This window comes from Mastigoproctus giganteus, chromosome 8 (genome assembly GCF_048544385.1).
Source record: "Mastigoproctus giganteus isolate SK-2022 chromosome 8, ASM4854438v1, whole genome shotgun sequence".
Taxonomy (NCBI): domain Eukaryota; kingdom Metazoa; phylum Arthropoda; class Arachnida; order Uropygi; family Thelyphonidae; genus Mastigoproctus; species Mastigoproctus giganteus.
The window spans coordinates 20,676,595-20,699,582 of NC_143582.1; the positions used below are offsets into that span (position 1 = coordinate 20,676,595).

The 22,988-nt window shown below is 38.8% G+C and overlaps 1 protein-coding gene across 1 annotated transcript in view; it reads right to left on the bottom strand.

The window, feature by feature from the left end:
- LOC150081320 (TGF-beta-activated kinase 1 and MAP3K7-binding protein 3-like) overlaps nucleotides 1-22,988 on the bottom strand; it is a 121,117-nt gene that overhangs the window by 41,377 nt on the left and 56,752 nt on the right. Inside the window, exons 5-6 of the mRNA XM_090380164.1 lie at nucleotides 16,182-16,283; nucleotides 12,039-12,134 (exon numbers count right to left, since the gene is read on the bottom strand). Coding sequence (XP_090236290.1) covers nucleotides 12,039-12,134; nucleotides 16,182-16,283 — 198 coding nt within the window. The remainder of the gene's footprint in view (nucleotides 1-12,038; nucleotides 12,135-16,181; nucleotides 16,284-22,988) is intronic.

Consider the following 22,988-nt stretch of genomic DNA (forward strand, 5'->3'; position numbering starts at 1 on the left):
CTTTGTTAAAGCTACATTTACCTATTTTATAAGTTATTATTATCACTTAATTTATGTAAACCACACTAGCTCAGCTGAACGGGGGTATGGTCCTTACTTAATTGGATGGCAATAAATGATTATATATACACAGAAATCGTAGTGACAAGGTCACTTATATCGATTACAAGGTCATCTTTTAAGTCTGGATAATTAATGAAGGAAACACTATTTGGAGAAACCTTGCTATATGCCAGCTGACATTCTGGAAAGCAAGATATTAACCAAAAAAACATTATTAATCACACATATTTCTACTGGAATGAGCAGCAACCTGGAAAACAAGGTGCGAGGGATCTCAGAGACTGCTCGGAGTCATCGTGGAACAAGTAAATACATGAGCTGTGTTAGGGTAGCTAAGAATAGGAATAGGTGCATGTATACTTGTATGTACACCAATGCTAGGAGTTTAGTAAATAAATTTGATGAATTTGAGGTGTTGGTCAAAACAACAAAGGTAGATATTGTGGGTATCAGAGAAGTGGTGTCACAGAGATATAAGGAATGCAGAACTAGAATTTGGGGAGTATAATGTATACAGGAAGGATAGACAGGATAGGAAGGGAGGAGGGGTTATGCTATTAGTTAAGAAACACATAAAATCTAAGGAAGTGCAGCTAGTTGCCATGGGTGGACAGTGAAGTGTCGAGTCAGTTTGGTGTGACATAAGCACTCGGAAAGCAAAATTGAGAGTAGGAGTGTATTATAGGCCTAATGACCCTGATGAGTATAATGAACAACTGTACAGAGAAATAGAGTGGGCCAGTAAATCAGATTGTCTCATAATGGGGAATTTTAATTGCCCAGATACTGACTGAAACTTGGGGGTTGGTCACACATACTAGCAATACTTTGTGGATTTATTGGATGATTGTTTTGTACAGCAGCATGTTTGGGAGGCAAGAGGGAGTAACACTCTTGATCTGATTATCAGTAGTGATTCTTCATGCATTAAGAACCTGCAGATAAAGGAGCCACTAAGTGGCAGCAATCACAGTGTGCTGATGTAGGATTTACTCTGTATACCTTTACCACTTATGGTATAACTACCATAAGAGGTAAAGGAAAGGATTTTTGATTTTGTAAAGGTGACTATGGTGGTCTGAGACCGTTTTTAAATTCTATACAGTGGGATCAACTGATGCTATTACCAACAGCAAATTCTAAATGAGAAGAATTCAAAGAATTAATCTTGGAAGCTACTTAGGCTGAAATGGATGTCAGATGAACTAATGAGACATGTGGCAGAGAGGAAAAATGCATGGGATATATAAAAATTAACAGGTGACACAGAAGCCTATGGTAGATATAAGCTGGTCTGTAATCAAATCACAAAGGAGGTTAGGCAGGCAAAGGCATATTACGAGAAATCTTTGGCGAAGGATGCAAATAAAAACAGCAAAGAGTTCTTTATTTATGTAAACTCTAGAAGGAAGGGGATGAATCAGATTGGTCCACTTGATATCGATGGTTCAACTGTTGATGATTCTGCTCATGTAACTAATAAACTGAATGAGTATTTTGCATCTATATTGCACATGAGGAGTTATTCAGGGAGAGGAATGCCAGAGGTGTATTAAACTTTGGCAGTGAGCTAAATGATTCTGTAATAACTGAGAGGAAAGTGGAGGAGAAATTGTTGAAGATAAACATAAGGAAGACACCTAGAGTGGTTGGGATCTATCCAGTTATATTAAAGGAGGCAGCAAAGGAAGTACCCATGGACTGGAGATGTGCAAATGTGACCTGGATTCATAAAGGAGGATCAAAGGGTGACACAAGTAATTACAGACCTGTTAGTTTAACTTCTGTTCCAGGGAAAGTAATGGAGGCACTGGTTAAAGAAGCACTGCAGGATCATCTAGACAAGACATCAGTTATAATTCACACACAGCATGGGTTTGTTAAGGGGAAGACTTGTCTGACCAGTATGATTGGATACTATGATGTGGTCACAAAGGAACTGGATGCAAAGAATAATTTTGATATTGTATACTTGCATCTTAGGAAATCTTTTGATACTGTTGCTTTTTTTTTTTTTTTTTTGATTTGGTAGTTGTTGGCGCATCGGTTTCTGTGGCCATATTGCACCTCCCAAGGTTTTTGCAGTACTTTGATCCAAGCCCGAGGCGGGAATCGAACCCGCGACCTTTGGGTTGCCAGGCAGGTACTTTACCCACTCGGCTAGCCCGGTCGGCTGATGGAAGACTGCTGCACAAATTGGAGCAGTGCAACACTGGAAGCAAATTGCTGCTATGGATTGAGTGGGAGAAGACAGAGTGATAATCAATGGACAATGCTCTTCGTGTAGTAATGTTATTAGTGGAGTCCCCCAGGGTTCAGTATTGGGTCCATTGTTGTTTTCTGTATTTATTAATGATATTGATGATGGTACAATGAGTGATCACTGAATTATGACCACCTACCTAATACTTCGTACGTGCTCCTTTTGCCTTCAGCATAGCAGCTGGGTGTCTCCGTAGCCAGGTGGGAAGGAGCAGCAGTGCGTACCACACGCTTCTTGATTAGACCGGGGTTCGAGCCCGTCACCACCAAATATGGAGGATGCGGAAAGGTCAGGGAATGACCACCGCATATTCCGGAGCAATATGGCCTTAGTTGCTAATGCTCCTAAAAACCAAACAACAACAACAACAACAACATAGCAGCTGTCCGATGTAGCACTGATTCAACAAGATTTCGGAAGCTTGTTTTGTTTTGTTGTTTGGTTTTTAGGAGCTTTAGCAACTAAGGCCATATTGCTCCGGGGATATGCGGTGGTCATTCTCTGACCTTTCCGCATCCTCCGTATTTGGTGGTGACGGGCTCGAACCCCGGTCTAATCAAGAAGCGTGTGCTACGAACTGCCGCTCCTGCCCATCTGGCTACGGAGGCACCCAATTTCGGAAGCATTCGGGAGGTATGGCCAACCAAGCTGTGTGTAATGTGCCCAGCAATGCAGGTATGGAGGCAACTGGTGTATCCATACACCTGATATGCCTTTCCGTAGTGTACCACAAGTGCTCTATGGGTTTGATATCGGGGGAGTTCGGAGGCCAATTGATATGCTGGAAGTCAGAACTACGTTCCTCAAACAAGTCCTACAAGTACTGGATGGCTTGGTGCATTGTCATCTTGAAAGACATTTGGGAAAAGTGTAACATAGTGGGGTGTACACAGTCAGCAAGATAGAGGTGTTTAAAGAGGTGTATCTGATAGAGGTGTATAAAGCCTTGAATGGTTTGAGCATGCTCAATGCTAATGGGATTCTTCCTCTTGCTCAGAATAATCACCTGAGAGGGCATAAATTCAAATTGAGGAAAGACAGATGTAGGATAGATGTGCGGAAATTTGCCTTTAGCCAGCGGGTAGTTGGTTGGTGGAACAGACTTCCATCCCTTGTTGTGGAAGTTGACAGCCTAAATAAATTTAAGGCTCAGCTGGACAGGTATTTCGAATGAATGGAGAGGCGAAGTGGAAGTTTTTTTTTTTTTTTCTGGCTGATGTTGCATAAGCTTGCTTTCTTGCATCATATGCCTCTACTAATGCTAATGCTAATAAAAGGGATGATAGGCATGACATATGCAATGCAATTCAACCATATCAAGGAAGGCATCAATTGGATTTGAAGATTTTCTCATATAAGATTACAGTGCTGCATAAACGTTCTGCAAATTATAAGCAGAGAAGACGTCAATTTGGCACATGGGCAAAGGGGAGAAATGAGTGTTACACAACACTTGCTGTGATCGTCAGATGAAACTTAGTTTTGTTTGGACAAACCTGTGAACAAGCAAAACGTACAGTGCCAGCTTCTTGAGAAAAACATCTGTGGAGGGAAAAGTAACATGTGAGTACCCAAGTTAAGTCATGATTTAATTAAACTCTTTTTCAATGAAACTTTACCTCACAGCAGTATCTACATATGCTTCAGAATGACTGACTTTCTAGCTCATAGCAACTCAGCTTCCCATGGATACCTAGTGACTTGTTCAAGACAACACCATGTACAGGTATTGTCATGTGAGAGAGAGAGAGAGAGAGAGAGAGAGAGAGAGAGGAGGCAAGGATCTGGGATGCTTTGATGAATCTTTGGCATGAGCACTAGAGAGTGAGTGATAAAGTGGGGATTACTCACAAGTTTATTCCGGATGTAAAACACACAATATCGATACAATCTAGACGGTTTGCGCTGAACTTACAGGCTTCTTATTAACTGGTCACGGCTCCATATATGCAAAGTTGCATGAGTTAGAAATCAATGAAAGAACTAATTGTCACTGTGGAGAAAAGGAGTCATGGGAACATGTTATGTACACTTGTGAGGAATATTACAACCTAAGAATATAATTATTATCTCAGATAAGTAAGCTCCACGTTATGGCAGAGTGCTTTGAAGCGATCCTCGTGGAAACGCAATATACCTTCTCAGCTCCAGGACATCGCCACTGCGGTATTTTATAGGCGAAGGACGCTTCTGCGCCTGGAATCGGTAATGCAGCATAAAGCAGTATAGTATATGGTTCTTGAGACTGTTTGACTAGAATTATAAGAACTTGGATTGCTGGAGTCATGAGTCACGCTCAGGTCCCCATCTCTTCTGGAGGGAATAGGGCTATTATTTGGAAAATTGGGAGTCCCTCGTGGTGGAGTATGATAGGCTCGTGAGATTCGGAAGATCAGGCTCATGCGATCTACACGTGAAGATATGAGTGCTCTACAATTCAGCTGCGAATGCGAATATGGGAGATGTGCGCGGCATCAATAATAAGACTAGCTTATACAGCTCATAGGTTCTCATATGTAAGATTGTACTGTGTGACGGAACAGGTTGACTGAATTCATTTTGGTGAGAGTGGACAAGGACGTTATATTCTGTTCCTGAATCATGGTGGGTGTCCATTCCCGCTTCCGCATAATCGATTTTCTTCGGTTTTATTTGATGTCTAGTGTCTGCAATTCTGCCCAGACACGATAGGAGGGAGTATATGATGAGAGCCTTGTCGATCAATTCGGCCCTGGAAAGATTGTGCAAGGCTCAAGGGGCAGAATTTTTTTCAGCCTGGACTGTACTTGTTAACAGGAGAGATTGCTTCTACAGGGATGGGATACACTTAAATAGAAAGGGTGCAAGAATATTTGCTGATGCTATCGAGGCAGTGTTAGGTGGGTCGGAAAACTGCTAGCTTGGGGGGAGACAAAGACCAATAGATTGACAGTAGCCACTGGCAGAGGTGAAAGAAATTCTTGCACTGCTTCTACTAGAATGAGCAGAAGCCTGAAAAACAAGATGCATGGTATTTCAGAGACTGCTGGGAGCCATTGCGGTACAAGTAAACACATGGGTTGTGTTAGGGTAGCTAAGAATAGAAACAGGTGCAGGTATACTTGCGTGTACACCAATGCTAGGAGTTTAGTAAATAAATTTGATGAATTTGAGGTATTGCTCAAAACATCAAAGGCAGATATTGTTGGGATATCAGAGACGTGGTGTCACACAGATATAAGGGATGCAGAAATGCAATTTGGGGAGTACAACGTCTACAGAAAGGATAGACAGGATAGGAAGGGGGGAGGGGTTATGCTATTAGTTAAGAAACACATAAAAACCAAGGAAGTGAAGCCAGTCGACATCGCTGGACAGTGCAGTGTTGAGTCAGTTTGGTGTGACATAAGCATTGGGAGATCAAAATTGAGAGTAGGAGTGTGCTATAGGCCTAATGACTCTGATGAGTATAATAAGGAACTGTACAGGGAAATAGAGTGGGCCAGTAAATCAGAGAGTCTTATAATGGGAGATTTTAATTTCCCAGATATTGACTGGAATTTGGGGGCTGGTTACTCACACACTAGCAGGGCTTTTGTGGATTTATTGGATGATTGTTTTCTACATCAGCATGTTCGGGAGGCAACTAGAGGGAGTAATACTCTTGATTTGATTATCAGCAGTGATTCTTCATGCATTCAGAATCTGCAGATAAATGAACCACTAGGTGGCAGTGATCACAGTGTGCTGAAGTGGGATTTACTGAAAGAGGTAACTACCATTAGGGGTAAAGGGAAGGGTTATTGTTTCCGTAAAGGCGACTACGATGGACTGAGACAGTATTTAAATTCTATACAGTGGGACCAACTGATGATGTTACCAACAGCAAATTCAAAATGGGAAGCATTCAAAGAACTTATCTTGGAAGCTACTAGGCTTTACATACCAACTAAGAAATATTGTTCAAGGTTTAGGCCAAAATGGATGTCAGATGAACTAATGAGGCATATGGCAGAGAAGAAAAATGCATGGGATACTTACAGATTAACACATGACACAGAAGCCTATGATAGATACAAGTTGATATGCAACCAAGTTACAAAGGAGGTTAGGCAGGCGAAGGCAGATTACGAGAAATCCTTGGCAAGGGATGCAAAGAAAAACAGCAAAGAGTTCTTTACTTATGTAAACTCTAGAAGGAAGGGGATGAATCAGATTGGTCCACTTGATATTGATGGGTCAACTGTTGATGATCCTGCTCAGGTAGCTAACAAACTAAATGAATATTTTGCATCGACATTCACACATGAGGAGTTATTCAGCAAGGGGAATGCCAGAGGTGTATTCAACTCTAGCAGTAAGCTACAGAATCTTGAAATAACTGGGAGTAAAGTGGAGGAGAAACTGTTGAAGATAAACACAAGAAAGGCACCCGGGGTGGATGGGATCTATCCAGTTATATTAAAGGAGGCAGCAAAGGAAGTAAGCAAACCCTTAGCCATAATTATGAGAGCTTCCTTGGACTCAGGGGAGGTACCCATAGACTGGAAATGTGCAAATGTGACCCCAATTCACAAAGGAGGATCAAAGGCTGACACAAGTAATTATAGACCTGTGAGCTTAACTTCTGTTCCAGGAAAAGTAATGGAGGCACTGGTTAAAGAAGCACTGCAGGATCATTTAGACAAGACTTCAGTTATAGCTCAGACACAGCATGGTTTTGTTAAGGGGAAGTCTTGCCTGACCAACTTGATTGGATACTATGATGCAGTCACAAAAGAACTGGATGCAGGGAATAACTTTGATATTATATACTTGGATCTTAGAAAGGCTTTTGATACTGTTGCACATGGAAGACTGCTACACAAATTGGAGCAGTGTGACATTGGAGGCAAATTGCTGCTATGGATAAAGGGGTGGTTGAGGGGGAGAAGCCAGAGAGTGGTAATCAATGGACACTGCTTATCGTGGACTAATGTTATTAGTGGAGTCCCTCAGGGCTCAGTGTTGGGTCCATTATTGTTTTCTGTATTTATAAATGATATTGATGATGGTATATCAAGCTTAATGTCCAAGTTTGCAGATGATACAAAGGTTGGCAGGGTTGTCAAGGACACTACTGACACTATGCTGCTGCAACAGGATCTGGAAAGGTTGAGCAGATGGGCTGAGAGGTGGCAAATGAAGTTTAACATTGACAAATGTAAAGTACTACACATGGGAAAAAGCAACCCCAGAGCAACGTATCAACTCTGTGGTACTACACTGACAGTGGTAGAGAATGAAAGGGACTTGGGGGTGATTGTGCAGGCAGATATGAAGTTCTCTGAGCAGTGCAGACGGGCTGCAAGAGTAGCTCATGGAGTATTGTCAATGATATACAGGAATTTTTCCAGCAGGGATAAGGAGGTGATTATTCCATTGTATAAGGCAATGGTCAGGCCACACCTAGAGTACTGTATACAGGTCTGGAGGCCTCATTTCAAGAAGGATGTAGAGCTGCTGGAACGAGTACAGAGAAGGGCAACAAGATTAGTGAATGGAACAAAGGGGTGCTCTTACGAAGAAAGGCTTAAGTTTTGCAAATTACAGTGTCTGGAGACTAGGCACCAGCGAGGTGATCTGATAGAGGTGTATAAAGCCTTGAATGGTTTAAGCATGCTCAATGCTGATGGGATTCTTCCTCTAGCTCAGAAAAATCACCTGAGAGGGCATAAATTCAAATTGAGGAAAGACAGATGTAGGATAGACGTGCGGAAATTTGCCTTTAGCCAGCGGGTGGTTGGTTGGTGGAACAGACTGCCATCCCTTGTGGTGGAGGTTGATAGCCTAAATAAGTTTAAGGCTCAGCTGGACAGGTATTTTGAACGAACAGAGGGGTGAAGTGGAAGTGGGGGTTTTTTTTTTTTTTTTTGGCTGATGCTGCATAAGCTTGCTTTCTTGCATCAAATGCCTCTACTAATGCTAAAAAAAAAATGCTAATGTTGAATTTTTTACAGGGTTTTTAGCCCTCATGTACTGTTAATGTTAACAGTACATGAGGGCTAAAAACCTTTGATTGACCTTTGATGTCATAGTTTGTTAAACGGATGATGACAGAGGATCTTCAAAAGGTTGCCTTTCAAGTGTATTTAGAAATACTGAACCAAATGAAACCAGATGAAAGGAACTGTATTCTTGAATTTAACTCCCCTTTGGAATATGTAACTTTGCAGTTACCTTGAATGGTGGAACACAATTGACAGTTAAGGCCATATTAAACATATCAGTTGTGAGAGGGAGAAGGGTGGTCTAATCAGAGAAAGTTGAGACAACCCTTAGACAATTGGAGTGCTTTTGATCAAAAATGAGAGATCTGACTATGTTCAATAGCTGAATTGTTTAAAAGCTACTAGAGAATGTCCTTCACATTAAGCCTGTTCAGGCCTACTGAACATAAAGAAAAAAGGTGTAGGCTGCAGATGAAATTTTGGTTGGTTTAAGTGCAACACCTGATTGTTCTAGCAGAAAAAAAATTCGATCTAGACAGAGAATAGTGAAAATTTCAGCACTTCAATCTGTACAGAGTAAAATCTGTCTTTAATTTCTTAAAGAAATACAGATAATTCTCAGATGTTTCATGATACTTCCTGTAATACTATGAAACATCTAAAGTTTATTTGTATTCCTTTAAGAAATTAAAGACAGCTTTTACTCTAAGCAGATTGAAGTGCTTAAAATTTCACTATTCTCTATTTCAATTTACCTGTGCACCATGCTACTAAAAAAAAAAACAGCTTCAGTCCAGGCATACAGATCAAAGTTGGCAGGATAACTAAAAGGGGTTGTCCCGACAATTTTGAAGAAAATGCGCTTCCCTCTCATGACCTTGTTTCTTGCATTGTCTGTAAGTGCTTCATCTTTGACCTTGTTTAAATGTTCATGAGCAGCTATATAGACTGCATATTGAATGTTCTGGTAGATCAATCTTGAAGAGTTTATAGGGTGGCCACTTCCATTCTTAAGAATGGACTGAGCTTGGGGTTCAACCATGGCCTTATGTGGTTTGAGAGGATGCAGACCTTTGGCATGAGGACATTAGCAATGAATTTCAGCCAGCAAGCCAGACAGTAGCATTAATGGCAATTAAAGAAAGTAATATGTTCCAAAGAAACAGAAAAAGATTCTTTTACTTGTTCTTCTGAATGACTTAAAAATGAGTGATCCAGCTTCATATGCCTATTTGACTACTAGAATGATGTACAAAACGATACAATTAAATGTTTGCTAGGAATCTAATTTATTCATTAATCATTACAACTGTTACAAAGTGAATTTTTACACTTAGACTCTTGGAAAGCATTTTTATTTTATCACATATTCCACATTTCCTCTATTTTGACAAACAATTTCATGAATGCATATATCAATGTTTGTAATGATGTGCAACAACATGTCATTGACAATTCTGCAGCACACACAACTAAACAATCATGGTTCCTAAGTTGTAGCAGGTTTCCTACAAAACAACTTATATTTCAAGAAATCCCACAAGAAAAGTAACAGGAGTTATACAATTCCAGTCTTGACTTAGAAGTGACCAAAAATACAAATGGTTGTGATAATCAGGATAATGGTATGAGCATACAAGAGAGCCAAAAATAGTATGCAAAAAAATCCAACATGATATTACATTTACATAGCACCACCTTGCACAAACCACTGGATGTTCATGAGAAACTGAGTTTCCAGAAGCTGTGGTAGACATTTTGATGCATATGCAGGTACCACTGTGTGTAGGTACACTGTGAGAAGAAGAAAAGTACAATTAAAAAGACATCAATCTGCCCATGTGGCATACTGATTTTCTCTCTGATTTTCATTTTCAGAAAGGTAATACAGTCCTGCTATTTTGTATGGGAATATTTTGAAATATAACTTTCTGAAATCCAGCATTCTGTTCAACATTTGTTGAACAGAACTCTGAGATATTCCAAGTTCATAAGCTGCTTTTTTGTTGACTTTCATGGACTATGCTATATTCCAACTTGAGGGGCTTCAACATTTCCTAGAGAAAAAACCCCTGGCTGCAGAAGTTTGTTTTTATTCCTTTACACAGCCTTCTACTTCAAAATGCTGAGATAAATGAAGTATTGTGTTTCTTGCAACTGCTCAATGAAAAAAAAAAAACAATTAAATAAATAATAATAATAACAGGAACATGCAAAGTACTGTAATGTATTGCTGCTCTCTATCAAATTTTCCAAAAACTTCAGCAGGCTACCACGAACTTCAAATAAAACTAATAGTTCAGTTGTTATGTTATTTTTGGTTTTTAGGAGCATTAGCAACTAAGGCCATATTGCTCCGGGGATATGCGGTGATCATTCCCTGACCTTTCCGCATCCTCTGTATTTGGTGGTCACAGGCTCGAACCCCGGTCTAATCAAGAAGCATGTGCTACACACTGCTGCTCCTGCCCACCTGGCTATGTAATAGTTCAGTTTTATCTGAAAATACAAATGTGTCAATATTTCATGCACTATATCATTTGTATATAAATGATAGACCTCAAATATATATGCATAATAAAAATGGCAAATTATTAGGTGTCAGTTTACCCTTCTAATACATTGGTATGCAAAATTTAAGGACCAGTCAGGTTTTCACCAGCACATCCACACCCATATTCTGATGGGTGTGGATGTGCTGGTAGGCATCTCCCCAGAGCATCCCATATGTGTTGGATGGGATTTAGATCAGTGGAATGGGCAGGCCAATCTATACGAACAATGTCCTCACTTTCCAAAAGCATATCAACAGCTGCAGTGCAATGAGGTGTGGTGTTATCATCCACAAACACAAACTCGGGGCCAATGGCACCTCGTAACAGACGCACATGGGGAAGGATTACCTCAGTACAGTAGATGCACTGGTTACAGTACCGCCTTCCAGTTCTGGAGTTGTGTGTCCATCCAAGATAACGCCTCCCCAGACAAGAACACCTCGACTGCCATATCGATCCCTTTCTGTGATGTTTGCGGGGTCATACCGTGTGCCAACCTCTTGCCAGATTAACTGACGTCCAGAATCGCTGCTGAGACTGAATCTACTCTCACCAGTAAAGATTTTGTGGTTGTAACCTTTAAAAACAGTGTTGGTCCTTAAGTTTTGCACACCAGTTTAGTAAGATACAATTGTTAGCACAAAGTTCAAACATACTGCCACCTATCAGGCAATAAATTCCTTATTTTCTGAATGCATCCATGTTTTATAAGGCAAGTGTTGGGAAAATATCTTATTGCACATATTTAAAATGCAAATTCACAAGCATTTACTAAACAAAATTTCAGCATAAAATGAAGCTTTTATTCATCCTAGAATGGTTAAAACTTGTCATTAGTATTGTCACACTTGTCATCACTACTAACGTTATAGTTGGAACTTCTACATTCTTCAAAAGAGCACATCACTTTTTTTTTGTTTTACTTGTCCTGTCTTCATTTCTCACATATAATTTAGCAATTATCCTTTTTCTTGTCTCCATTATGATCTGGACTAGTCATGCCCTAAAAGGCTCACTTTTTCAGAAGGCCACCTGGACGTTTTGACTATGCTTTCTTCAGCCACAGCTAGAGAGAAAAACAATACTGCATGTGTTAACATAGCTCTGGACCATAAGATGCAGGAGAATTTTAGACATTTTCCAAAGAAAAAAGTGCACAGTATGGTCCAGAAAATATGGTAAATATACCTTGCTTAACAAAGTCAACATGATCCAGGTTATCACTGTTAACAAAAACTTTGTTATCAGAGATAAAAATAACATAACAAGAAAAGGAATATGCTCCTATAAGCAAAAATAGACGTGTTTCAAGAAAAATTTTTATTCTAAATAAATGGTACATGAGTGTATTTTAGAATTAGATAAAAAGGATGAAAAACATTTAACACAAGCAAAATTCAAAATAATTAAACAAACAAATAAATGTAGAATACTATAGTTATTTTTGCTTGCACTTGAAGGTTTTTAAAAATGAGTCTGGCACTGACTACTTTGTATTCTTTAATTTCTCATATAACATCTCATTATAATAAGTTAAAGCTTTCTGTATAATTCTCTTCACTGCACAACTTCATGCAAAGCCAGGATTCTTTTTAGCCAGAACTTCTAATGCACGATTTATCCATTTAGGAAACCTCATAAAATCTTCTTTATTAACAATCTCTCAGGAGGAATTTCTTTATCATTATCTGTAAAATTCACAGTTTCTGCTACCACTCGTTGTTCCATTAACTCTTACACTTCTTCATTTGGTAGAGGCTCACCATTGTTATCCAACAACTCTTGAATGTCATCTATGTCAACCTCTTGGAAGTTAACTTTCTGTGACAATTTGCACAATGCCTTCTTTAATGGTAGAAATATGACATTCTAACCTATTATGTTCTTGTACTATTTCAGGACAATTTCTTTCAAACAGCATTAAGACAATGGCCTGACTGACTGCTGACTGATTGTCATTAGCTTCAATTAATTAGCTGAAAGTGCATCATGGATAGTGGGCCTTAAATGAAGCTATAATACCTTCATTGACTGGCTGTATAAATGCTGTATGTGGTATAAGAAACATCACCACTGCAAGAATGCAAACTTGAAGTGAGTCCAGGTTTAAAGGATGGCATGGAGCATTGTCTAGTAGCAATAATGCTTTGGGTTACAAATTATTTTTTAGGCAATATCTTTTTACAGCATGACAGAAATGATTAACAAATCAGTCGATGAACAAATTCATTGTTACCCAAGCCTTTAGGATTTTTGGATTTCCATATCATGGGTAAATTATGTTTGGGTAAACCCTTCATTGCTAGAGGTGTCTCAAAATGGTAAACGAGCAGTGGTTTAAGTTTCATATATCTTGTTGCATTTCCATGTAGTAGGAAGGTAACATGATCTTTATATGTATTAAAGCCCGAAGATCTTCTTTCATCATCGGAAATAAAAGTTTTAGAAGACAACCACTTCCAAAGTAACCCAGTTTCAGCCACACTGAATGCCAAACTCAGAGTGTATCTGTCTTATTTTCCTATGGCTTTTAATTGAGTAGTAAATTGTGCTGTGGCTTGGATATCACCACTTGCAGCTTCAGCCTTAATGTGAACACTATGAATTTTGGCACATGTTTTAAATGTGTCAACCTCTGGCATTCCCCTCAGCGAGGGGAATGCCAGAGGTATATTCAACTCTGGCAGTAAGCTAGATAATCTTGTAATAACTGAGAGTAAAGTGGAGAAGAAATTGTTGAAGATAAACATAAGAAAGGCACCTGGGGTGGATAGGATCTATCCAGTTATATTAAAGGAGGCAGCAAAGGAAGTAAGCAATCCGTTAGCCATAATTATGAGAGCTTCCTTGGACTCAGGGGAGGTACTCATAGACTGGAGATGTGCAAATGTGACCCCAATTCACAAAGGAGGATCAAAGGCTGACACAAGAAATTATAGACCTGTGAGTTTAACTTCTGTTCCAGGAAAATCAATGGAGGCACTGGTTAAAGAAGCACTGAGGATCATCTAGACAAGACTTCAGTTATAGCTCGGACACAGAATGGGTTTGTTAAGGGAAAGCCTTGCCTGACCAATTTGATTGGATACTATGATGCAGTCACAAAAAAACCGGATACAGGGAGTAACTTTGATATTATATACTTGGATCTTAGAAAGGCTTTTGATAATGTTGCACATGGAAGACTGCTGCACAAATTGGAGCAGTGTGGCATTGGAGGCAAATTGCTGCTATGGATAAAGGAGTGGTTGAGGGGGAGAAGACAGAGAGTGGTAATCAATGGACACTGCTCATCATGGACTAATGTTATTAGTGGAGTCCCTCAGGGTTCAGTGTTGGGTCCATTATTGTTTTCAGTATTTATAAATAATATTGATGATGGTATATCGAGCTTAATGTCCAAGTTTGCAGATGATACAAAGTTGGCAGGGTTGTTAAGGATACTACTGATGCTATGCTGCTGCAACAGGATCTGGAAAGGTTGAGCAGATGGGCTGAGAGGTGGCAAATGAAGTTTAACATTCATAAATGTAAAGTACTACATATGGGAAACAGCAACCCCAGAGCAATGTATCAACTCTGTGGTACTACACTGACACTGGTAGAGAATGAAAAGGACCTGGGGGTAATTGTGCAGGCAGATATGAAGTTCTCTGAGCAGTGCAGACGGGCTGCAAGAGTAGCTCATGGTGTCTTGTCAATGATATACAGGAATTTTCCTGGCAGGGATAAGGATTGTTTGTTATTTGGTTTTTAGGAGCATTAGCAACTAAGGCCATATTGCTTCGGGGATATGCGGTGGTCATTCCCTGACCTTACTGCATCCTCCGTATTTAGTGATCACGGGCTTGAACCGCGGTCTAATCAAGAAGCATGTGCTACGCACTGCTGCTCCTGCCCACCTGGATATGGAGGCGCCGCAGGGATAAGGAGGTGATTACTCCCTTGTATAAGGCAATGGTCAGGCCACGTCTTGAGTACTGTATACAGGTCTGGAGGCCTCATTTCAAGAAGGATGTAGAGCTGCTAGAATGAATACAGAGAAGGGCAAAAAGATTAGTGAATGGAACAAAGGGTTACTCTTAGACGAAAGGCTTAAGTTTTGCAAATTACAGTATCTGGAGACTAGGCACCGGTGAGGAGATCTGATAGAGGTGTATAAATCATTGAATGCTTTGAGCATGCTCAATGCTGATGGGATTCTTCCTCTTGCTCAGAATAATCACCTGAGAGGGCATAAATTCAAATTGAGGAAAGACAGATGTAGGATAGATGTGCAGAAATTTGCCTTTAGCCAGTGGGTAGTTGGTTGGTGGAACAGACTTCCATCATCTGTTGTGGAAGTTGATAGTCTAAATAAATTTAAGGCTCAGCTGGACAGGTATTTCGAACGAACGGAGGGGTGAAGTGGAATTTTTTTTTGCCTGATGCTGCATAAGCTTGCTTTCTTGCATCATATGCCTCTACTAATGCTAATGCTAATGTTTCTAATCATCAGTGAGAAGCTGTGGATTTCTCAGCGGTTATCTCATCTTCCTAGACTTTTGGATAATTAAATAAACAATTGACTACAAATTGACATGCAGCACTTGTGCCATATCATCCATCAAGAAATTTTAAGATTTTCTCCATCTTTTCTATAATGTTACTTTGAGTGTATGTTAACTTACTTTTGCATATTCATACAGTTTTGCATGAAAGCTTTAATTTTATCTGATTAGTTTAAAATTGTTTTCAAAGTTTATTGTGCCAATCCAAAATGTTGTACTTCACTTTTCTTGTTACTCTTTTTATTAGGTTTGTTTCAGTTTCTAAACTTATATTTCTTTTTGTTTTATTGACATAACCGAGTAAAATAATTTTTTTCAGTTTTTATATTTTCTTTAAACCTTTAAAACTTTGAACACGTGGAATAAGCATTTGAAATCATTCACCAGATCGAACAGAGCACAAACATAGCAATATGTGTCACACATATGCTGCCTACAAAATGAGGGATTTCTCCTCGTTCAGAGAGTGCACATTTAACTATCACTTAAAAGAATTAAAAAATTAACAACTTCATTATAATGAGGCTCCTTTCTCAGATTTGTTAAGCAAGATATCACTGTATATTTATTTATTCCTGATGTTTTTAGTATTCTCAGCTTTCATAAATTCATCCATCAGACAGAATTATTTTGCATTTTTATTTTTCAAAAGCTTCAAAAAATTCTCAAAAGTTTTTCTGCACATTTACTCATTTTCATATAACCAATTAAAATAAGAATTATGTTTTTGTGTAAAAATATTTAATCTAAAATCCAGTTCAGATTTATCAAATAAATATACCTGCTACTGTTTCCCTTTCAGATGGCAAAACAGGAGGAATAGGTCCACTTGGTCCAGTAAAAATATTTTTATAAAAATCTTCATCTGTCACTCCAAGGGGTACTGAAGAAATATAATTATTTGTCAACTCAACAACAGTTTAAAAATTTTAATTTAAAATTTCTTTACATAAAAATAAAAATTTAAATTGTACAGTTCATACAGAGTTTTTTAAAACAGCATGTAAGTTATCATAATATAGGCTGTATGAAACAGTAAACACAGGGTTGTCATGGCAGCCCATAGCAGTATAGAAAGAAATGGCACCTATACATGTTTATAGTTCATATGAATCAACGAATTAATTTTCTCCCCAAGGAAGATGTATCAAACGGAGTCAAAATTTATTAAATTTCAAGTAAATAGAGAATCTTGCCCATAATGTCTTCATTGTTTGAATGGCACAAATCATTTAAGTTGTCACAAATGCATGCATGGAGAGAGAAGTGCACAAAGAAAGCTAGCAACTGTCATCAATGCTGTACTATGCACATAGCTGATGAATATGAGCTGTAACAGATAAATAAGTGGTGAGTAAATTAACACTGAAACTTAAAATATATTGGTAGTGTTGCCACAATAATCTGTAACAAGAAGGAATCTAGTAAGGTCAGCACACACACACAAGTAGGTGCACAAAAGAGTGTTGTGAAAGGCAATGCAAGTTTCTATTTCGTCAGTTCTGAATAAATGAATTCAGAAAGAAGGGATGATTTTTTAATTGCATCATAATTACTCAAAGGACATGAGTTTGTTATTGTTTGTTATTTGGTTTTTAGGAGCATGAGCAACTAAGGCCACATTGCTCCGGGAATATGCGGTGGTCATTCCCTGACCTTTCCGCATCCTCCGTATTTGGTGGTGACGGGCTCGAACCCCGGTCTAATCAAGAAGAGTGTGCTACGCACTACTGCTCCTTCCCACCTGGCTACGGAGGCGGCGCAAAGGACATGAGTACATCACTTTACTCTTAAAAGCAACATATGGAATAGTGAAGCACACCAACTTTTGTTAAAACCAAGATGATGATCACTGCATTTTGGGATACTAAAGGAGTGGATTCATATAGATTTCATAAAAAAAAACTACACAATTAATTTTAATTACCACTGCAATCTTGAAAAAATAAAAAAAAACCCACTTAAACTAGCACTGAGAAAGAAGTGACTGCCTTTGAGTAGGTTTTCTGCTCAAAGGCAGTTTTCTCTTCTCCATAGTGCCTATTTACATATAACCAGTGCTTCTTGTGTAAAAGAATAGGTGCCGGTACTCATTCTTTGCTATCAGGAAAAATTGAAAATTAAAAGGACATGAAAAGTACAGTACTCTAAAAAATTATTTCCTGATATTGTTACTTTAGTAGTACTGTTTCTGGAATAAGAACAATAAATTAAGTATATTAACACAGTTTATTAAGCATAAATTTATTATTGCAGTATACGAGGGAGCTGCGCTCGCTTCTTTTGATAAAATAAAATAAAATACTTAACAGAAGCTTTCAACACTGTGTATGTGTCTCTTCCTTAGCTATGAATACACAAATACATTACATATGGAAAATAATAGGTTACATGTGGAAAAGAAAAGGAAATTATCAAGAATGGTACTGCATGGTCATGTTTGATAAACAAAGCGCATGCACAAAGTTTATCTAGCATGAACACGCTTGTTTTACCACAGTAAAACAAGCTTCCATTATGTATTTTAGTATTTGTTGCATATTACCATGTAACCCGCATCCCTCTTCTCCCATTGGCTGAATAAACGTCACTAGGAGGAAAATTATTTTAATGTATATAAAGATAAAAAATAAGTAAAATGTGTAAAAAATAAGTAATAAGTAAAAACAATTTCATAATAAAGTTTTTATAGAATATTCCAAATTTTTATTGAGTTCTCATCCAACACATTATGCCAACTATTTTTCTTGTATCTGTTGCTGAATGACGTTTCCGAAGCAGCGACGAATTGACATATTTGCTAAATCGAAGTGTGTCAGCCTACAATTTTAAGAAATAGTAGTGAAGAAATTATTTTTGTCATCAACCAAGCTCTGGTTGGGCTGATGATCAGATTCATTTGTGAAAATCTTCGATGAAATTGGTATCGTACTCAGAGCATTCATCAAATGCTCTTCAACTGTGTGGTACTACACTGACAGTGGTAGAGAGTGAAAAGGACCTGGGGGTGCTTTCTGAGCAGTGCAGATGGTCTGCAAGAGTAGCTCATGGTGTCTTGTCAATGATATACAGGAATTTTTCTAGCAGGGATAAGGAAGTGATTATCTCCTTGTATAAGGCAATGGTCAGGCTACACCTTGAGTACTGTATACAGGTCTGGAGGCCTCATTTTAAGAAGGATGTAGAGCTGTTGGAACGAGTACAGAGAAGGGCAACAAGATTAGTGAATGGAACAAAGGGTTGCTCTTACGAAGAAAGGCTTAAATTTTGCAAATTACAGTGTCTGGAGACTAGGCACCTGCGAGATGATCTGATTGAGGTACATAAAGCCTTGAATGGTTTGAGCATGCTCAACGCTGATGGGATCCTTCCTTCCTCTTGCTCAGAATAATCGCCTGAGAGGGCATAAATTCAAATTGAGGAAAGCCAGTTGTAGGATAGATGTGTGGAAGATTGCCTTTAGCCAGCAGGTGGTTGATTGCTGGAACGTTGATTGCTTCCATCTGTTGTTGTAGAATTTGATAGCTTAAACAGATTCAAGGCAGACCTAGACAAACATTTGAAGCGAGTGGATGGGTGAAATGAGAAGGGGTGTGTGGTTTTTTTTTTTTTTTTTGTTTTGGCTGATGCTATACAAGCTTGCTTTCTTGTGTCATGTGCCCTTGCTAATGCTAAAATTTTCCAAAACCGTCTTTTCGATTAGGTACTCTCGAAATCCACGAATTGTATCTCTTTCATTTAACTGAAGCCTAATTGACACTTTTCTAACTTTATTCTCCCCAAATGCCAAAATTTCATGTTTAGAAGGTTTAATACCTTCGTTGTGTTCATTTTCCTTCTCTCGTCATCGATATTGTCACTAGTTGTTAAATTTGAATTTTTTCTTTTCTTTTCTTTTTAACTGTCCAAAATGTTGTTGTCATTCGGATATTGAGCTACTGTGACCATGTAAACAGAGATAGGGAAAATTTAGGGAAAAATGTGGATAACCCACTTCAGCGAAATAATAGATGATTATTTGTCGAGTTAAAAGTAAATCACTTTCCCCTAATTTTCGAACGAGGTGCTTACAGTTGATTCCCAGCGGTGTCCAACCTGCGGCCTGTGGGGAAAGCGATACAGCATTTTAAATTTTGCTGATTGTTAAAAAAATTTTCTTATTAAATGTTTTGTTTAGTAAATGTAATCATGTATTGTATTTAATAAAATTTTCAATTTTAGGTGTATCATTATTTTTATTTATTCACTTTATATTCATCTTAAGCAGTGATCCTTTCAGGTTGTAAATTTTCTAAAGTGAGCATAGGCAAAAGTTAGGTTTTTTTTGAAAAACAAAAGAAAGTCATATTTTTATAATTTTAATAAAATCTAAAAAATAAATTAGTGTCATAGATTTTTTACACATACTGGGAATATGCATTTTTTATATATAGCCTGAAAAGAAAAAACGGTAACATGAAAACAGAAACTTCCTCTTACAAGTAACAAGATATGGAAAATGTAACGCATTAATTTTTCTTTTATCATTCAGTGCGGCCCCCAAAAGAATTTTGAATAGGGCCCCTGTACAGGAAAAGGTTGGACATCACTGCAGTAGAAGGTGGGCCAGAGCCCATTGGGATTGGGAATACCTCTTGATCTGCTCACTGTTGACCAGAGCGACTTCTCCGTATGTGGGACAAGTGGTTGGGTAGGTTTTATCAGGTACCCCTAAGTTGTAGAATGTAATCCCTTTAACTCTCTCAACTCTTGCTTAGCAGCAGCATTAATTTCCTAAATTGCCAGAAGTGCAAACAGTGCGTACCCAGTTAAGTCTCTCCTAAGCCGTTCATTAAATGAAAATTTTTTTTGCTCAACGGAAACTATTTTAAAGGTAATTTCCAAGGGGAATTCAAAAAATATTTGCTATAAAAGGAGTTCGTTAAACAGAAGTTCTGACTGAGTAATTTAGGATTCTAAAAATGGTTATAAAATTCGTGTCAAATACAAAATATCTCATATATATTTTTTATTTATGACTGATTTTTCTTTTTGCGTTACATTTATATACTAGCATTCAAAAAGCTAATGAACAAAAATGCATATACTTTTTAAATTCAAATAAAATTTACAAAACAATTTAATAAAATTTATGAAATAAAATCTGACCGACATATACCATTGTTACAACATGCAAATTTGGTAACAGATAAAGCAGCCTATTTTCAGAAACTCTGTATTTGGCATTCTGGTGAGTATGGGCTTGGCACACCCAGGGTCCTGAGCTGGATATCATCATTCTTCTCGTTCTTGGTGATTCCCTTCTACTTTTGTCTCTCTCACTCTTAGGGGTACCGGGGAATTTTTTTTTGGATGGTGCAACATAAGCCTCAGGCTTCCTTGCACCATATAGCTAATAATAATAATAAAAATTTATCACCCCCACAATCAATTTCAGATAGCCACATTACAAAAATACCATAATCACACCAACTGGATGATTACTTAAGGTGGAGAGGAAAAGAAAGAATGGAGGTAGGACAGAAACTGAACTCGTGACATTGTAAGCAGGTTGTGGCACCAATTCCAAAACATGCACACTATCTTTGAAAGACCTCTCTGAAGCTGCCCAAATGTCATCTGCATTCAAGATGCAGTACCTTTCATGAGAGACAGTGAGGAAAATCCATATAAACTATTTCAAAATTATTTTGTTTGTCTAGCTCATATGTAACTGCATCAAAACAGCTAACCAGGTTAATTAAACATGATTTTTCCTTAACAAAAAACCATGCTGTGTCTCCTTCAGAATTCAATTTCTACAGGGTGTCTCAAAAATATTAGTGCAAATGTTTAGGGGAGATAGGTAACATCTAAAGAAATGTGAATCGCATAGGAACCCATAACCGGAAACGTCACGGGAAAGTAGTAGCAGAGGCATAAGAAGCAGAAATGACAAAAGACAGTAATTAGCGGCAAACATTTATTTGACATAATATTAACAATGGAGTACGAGATGGATGCATTTCATGATGTTACAACAGATGCTAGAAGGTTCCACCTTGAGACGTGATGCATGCATGACACCGATGCAGCATGGATTGGCGGACACGGTCGAACACACCTGGAGTTTCTTTGACAGTAGCAGCAGCGCAGACGAGTCTTGCCATGAGATCCATTTCCATCTCCACAGGCGATTCATACATGATAGATTTGAGGGCCCCCCCACAGAAAGAAATCAAGGCTTGATAAATCAGATGAGCATGGGGGGGGGCAGGCAACGGGTCCACCACGGCCAATCCAACGACGCCCAAAACGCCTGTTCAAATGGTCACGAACACACCTTCCATAATGGGCAGGCACCCCGTCATATTGAAACCAAATGTTGTCTCACATTTGCTGGAACATAGTCAAGTAACCCTGGTAGAACTTGTTCAAGAAAGATCCGATATTTAGCGGAGTTCATACGGGATGGTAACAGGTATGGGTCGAATAAGCAGTCACCGACCATACCTGCCCACACATTTATTGCGAAGCGATGTTGTGCCGCATGGGGGCGCACACTGTGTGGGTTGTTGTGAGCCCACACATGAGCATTGTGCTGAATGAATAAGCCATCCCAAGTGAAATAAGCCTCATCTGTGAACAAAACATAGGCTGGAAAATTCAAGTCTTGAACACTTTCTTGGAGAAACCACTGTGCAAAAGCCACATGTGCAGGATGATCTTGGGGGAGCAGTAACTGAACCCTTTGGAGATGAAAGGGGTGTAAGGAATCGTTGTGCCAGACACGATGTGCACTGCAACGAGACACTCCTAAGGTAGAGGCAACAGCATGTGTGCTGGTAGTAGGATTATTCTGGACGGCATTCAACACACTTTCTTCCATGGTGGGAGTTCGTGTCAAACGTGGTCGGCCCACACTACTCCAGTTACCTCTAAATGACCCATAATCACACAAATTTTGATGCACATGCACAAACAAACGGTGGTCCGGTACATGTCTGTCTGGGAAGCGTTCTCCATAAATTCGTTGAGCGGCTCGTCCATTGCCCTCTGCTAATCCATACACTAGGTGCATGCCTGCCAGCTCACAGTTCGTATATCGATGCATGCTCTTCGTGCGGCGACTACTGCTTGAATGAGTAGACCAGAAATTTTCCCTCTCGCGAATTGATGAACAGCGCCATGTACCGACTTATGGTGACGTTTCTGGTTATGGGTTCCTATGTGATTCACATTCCTTTAGGTGTTACCAACCTCTCCTAAACGTTTGTACCAATATTTTTGAAACAACCTTTATATAAATATCTCTGGTCTACTCTTAATCACTGCCTTCAAGATTTTCCCAACCACTGAAGTCAGACTGACCAGTCTGTAGTCATACACTTCTCTCCCAGAACTGTATTTATGTACTAACAATATGCTGGAAGTTCTCCAGTCCAAGGCAATCTCTCCTGAGTTCAATGATGCCTTCATAACCTTAATGGCTTAATGTGCACTCTGGCTACCTTCCTCAAAATTACAGGGTATATGCTATCAATTCAGGATCTTTACTTGCCTTTAGACTCAACAGTTTTTCTAATAAACAATCATCTGTAATTTCAAA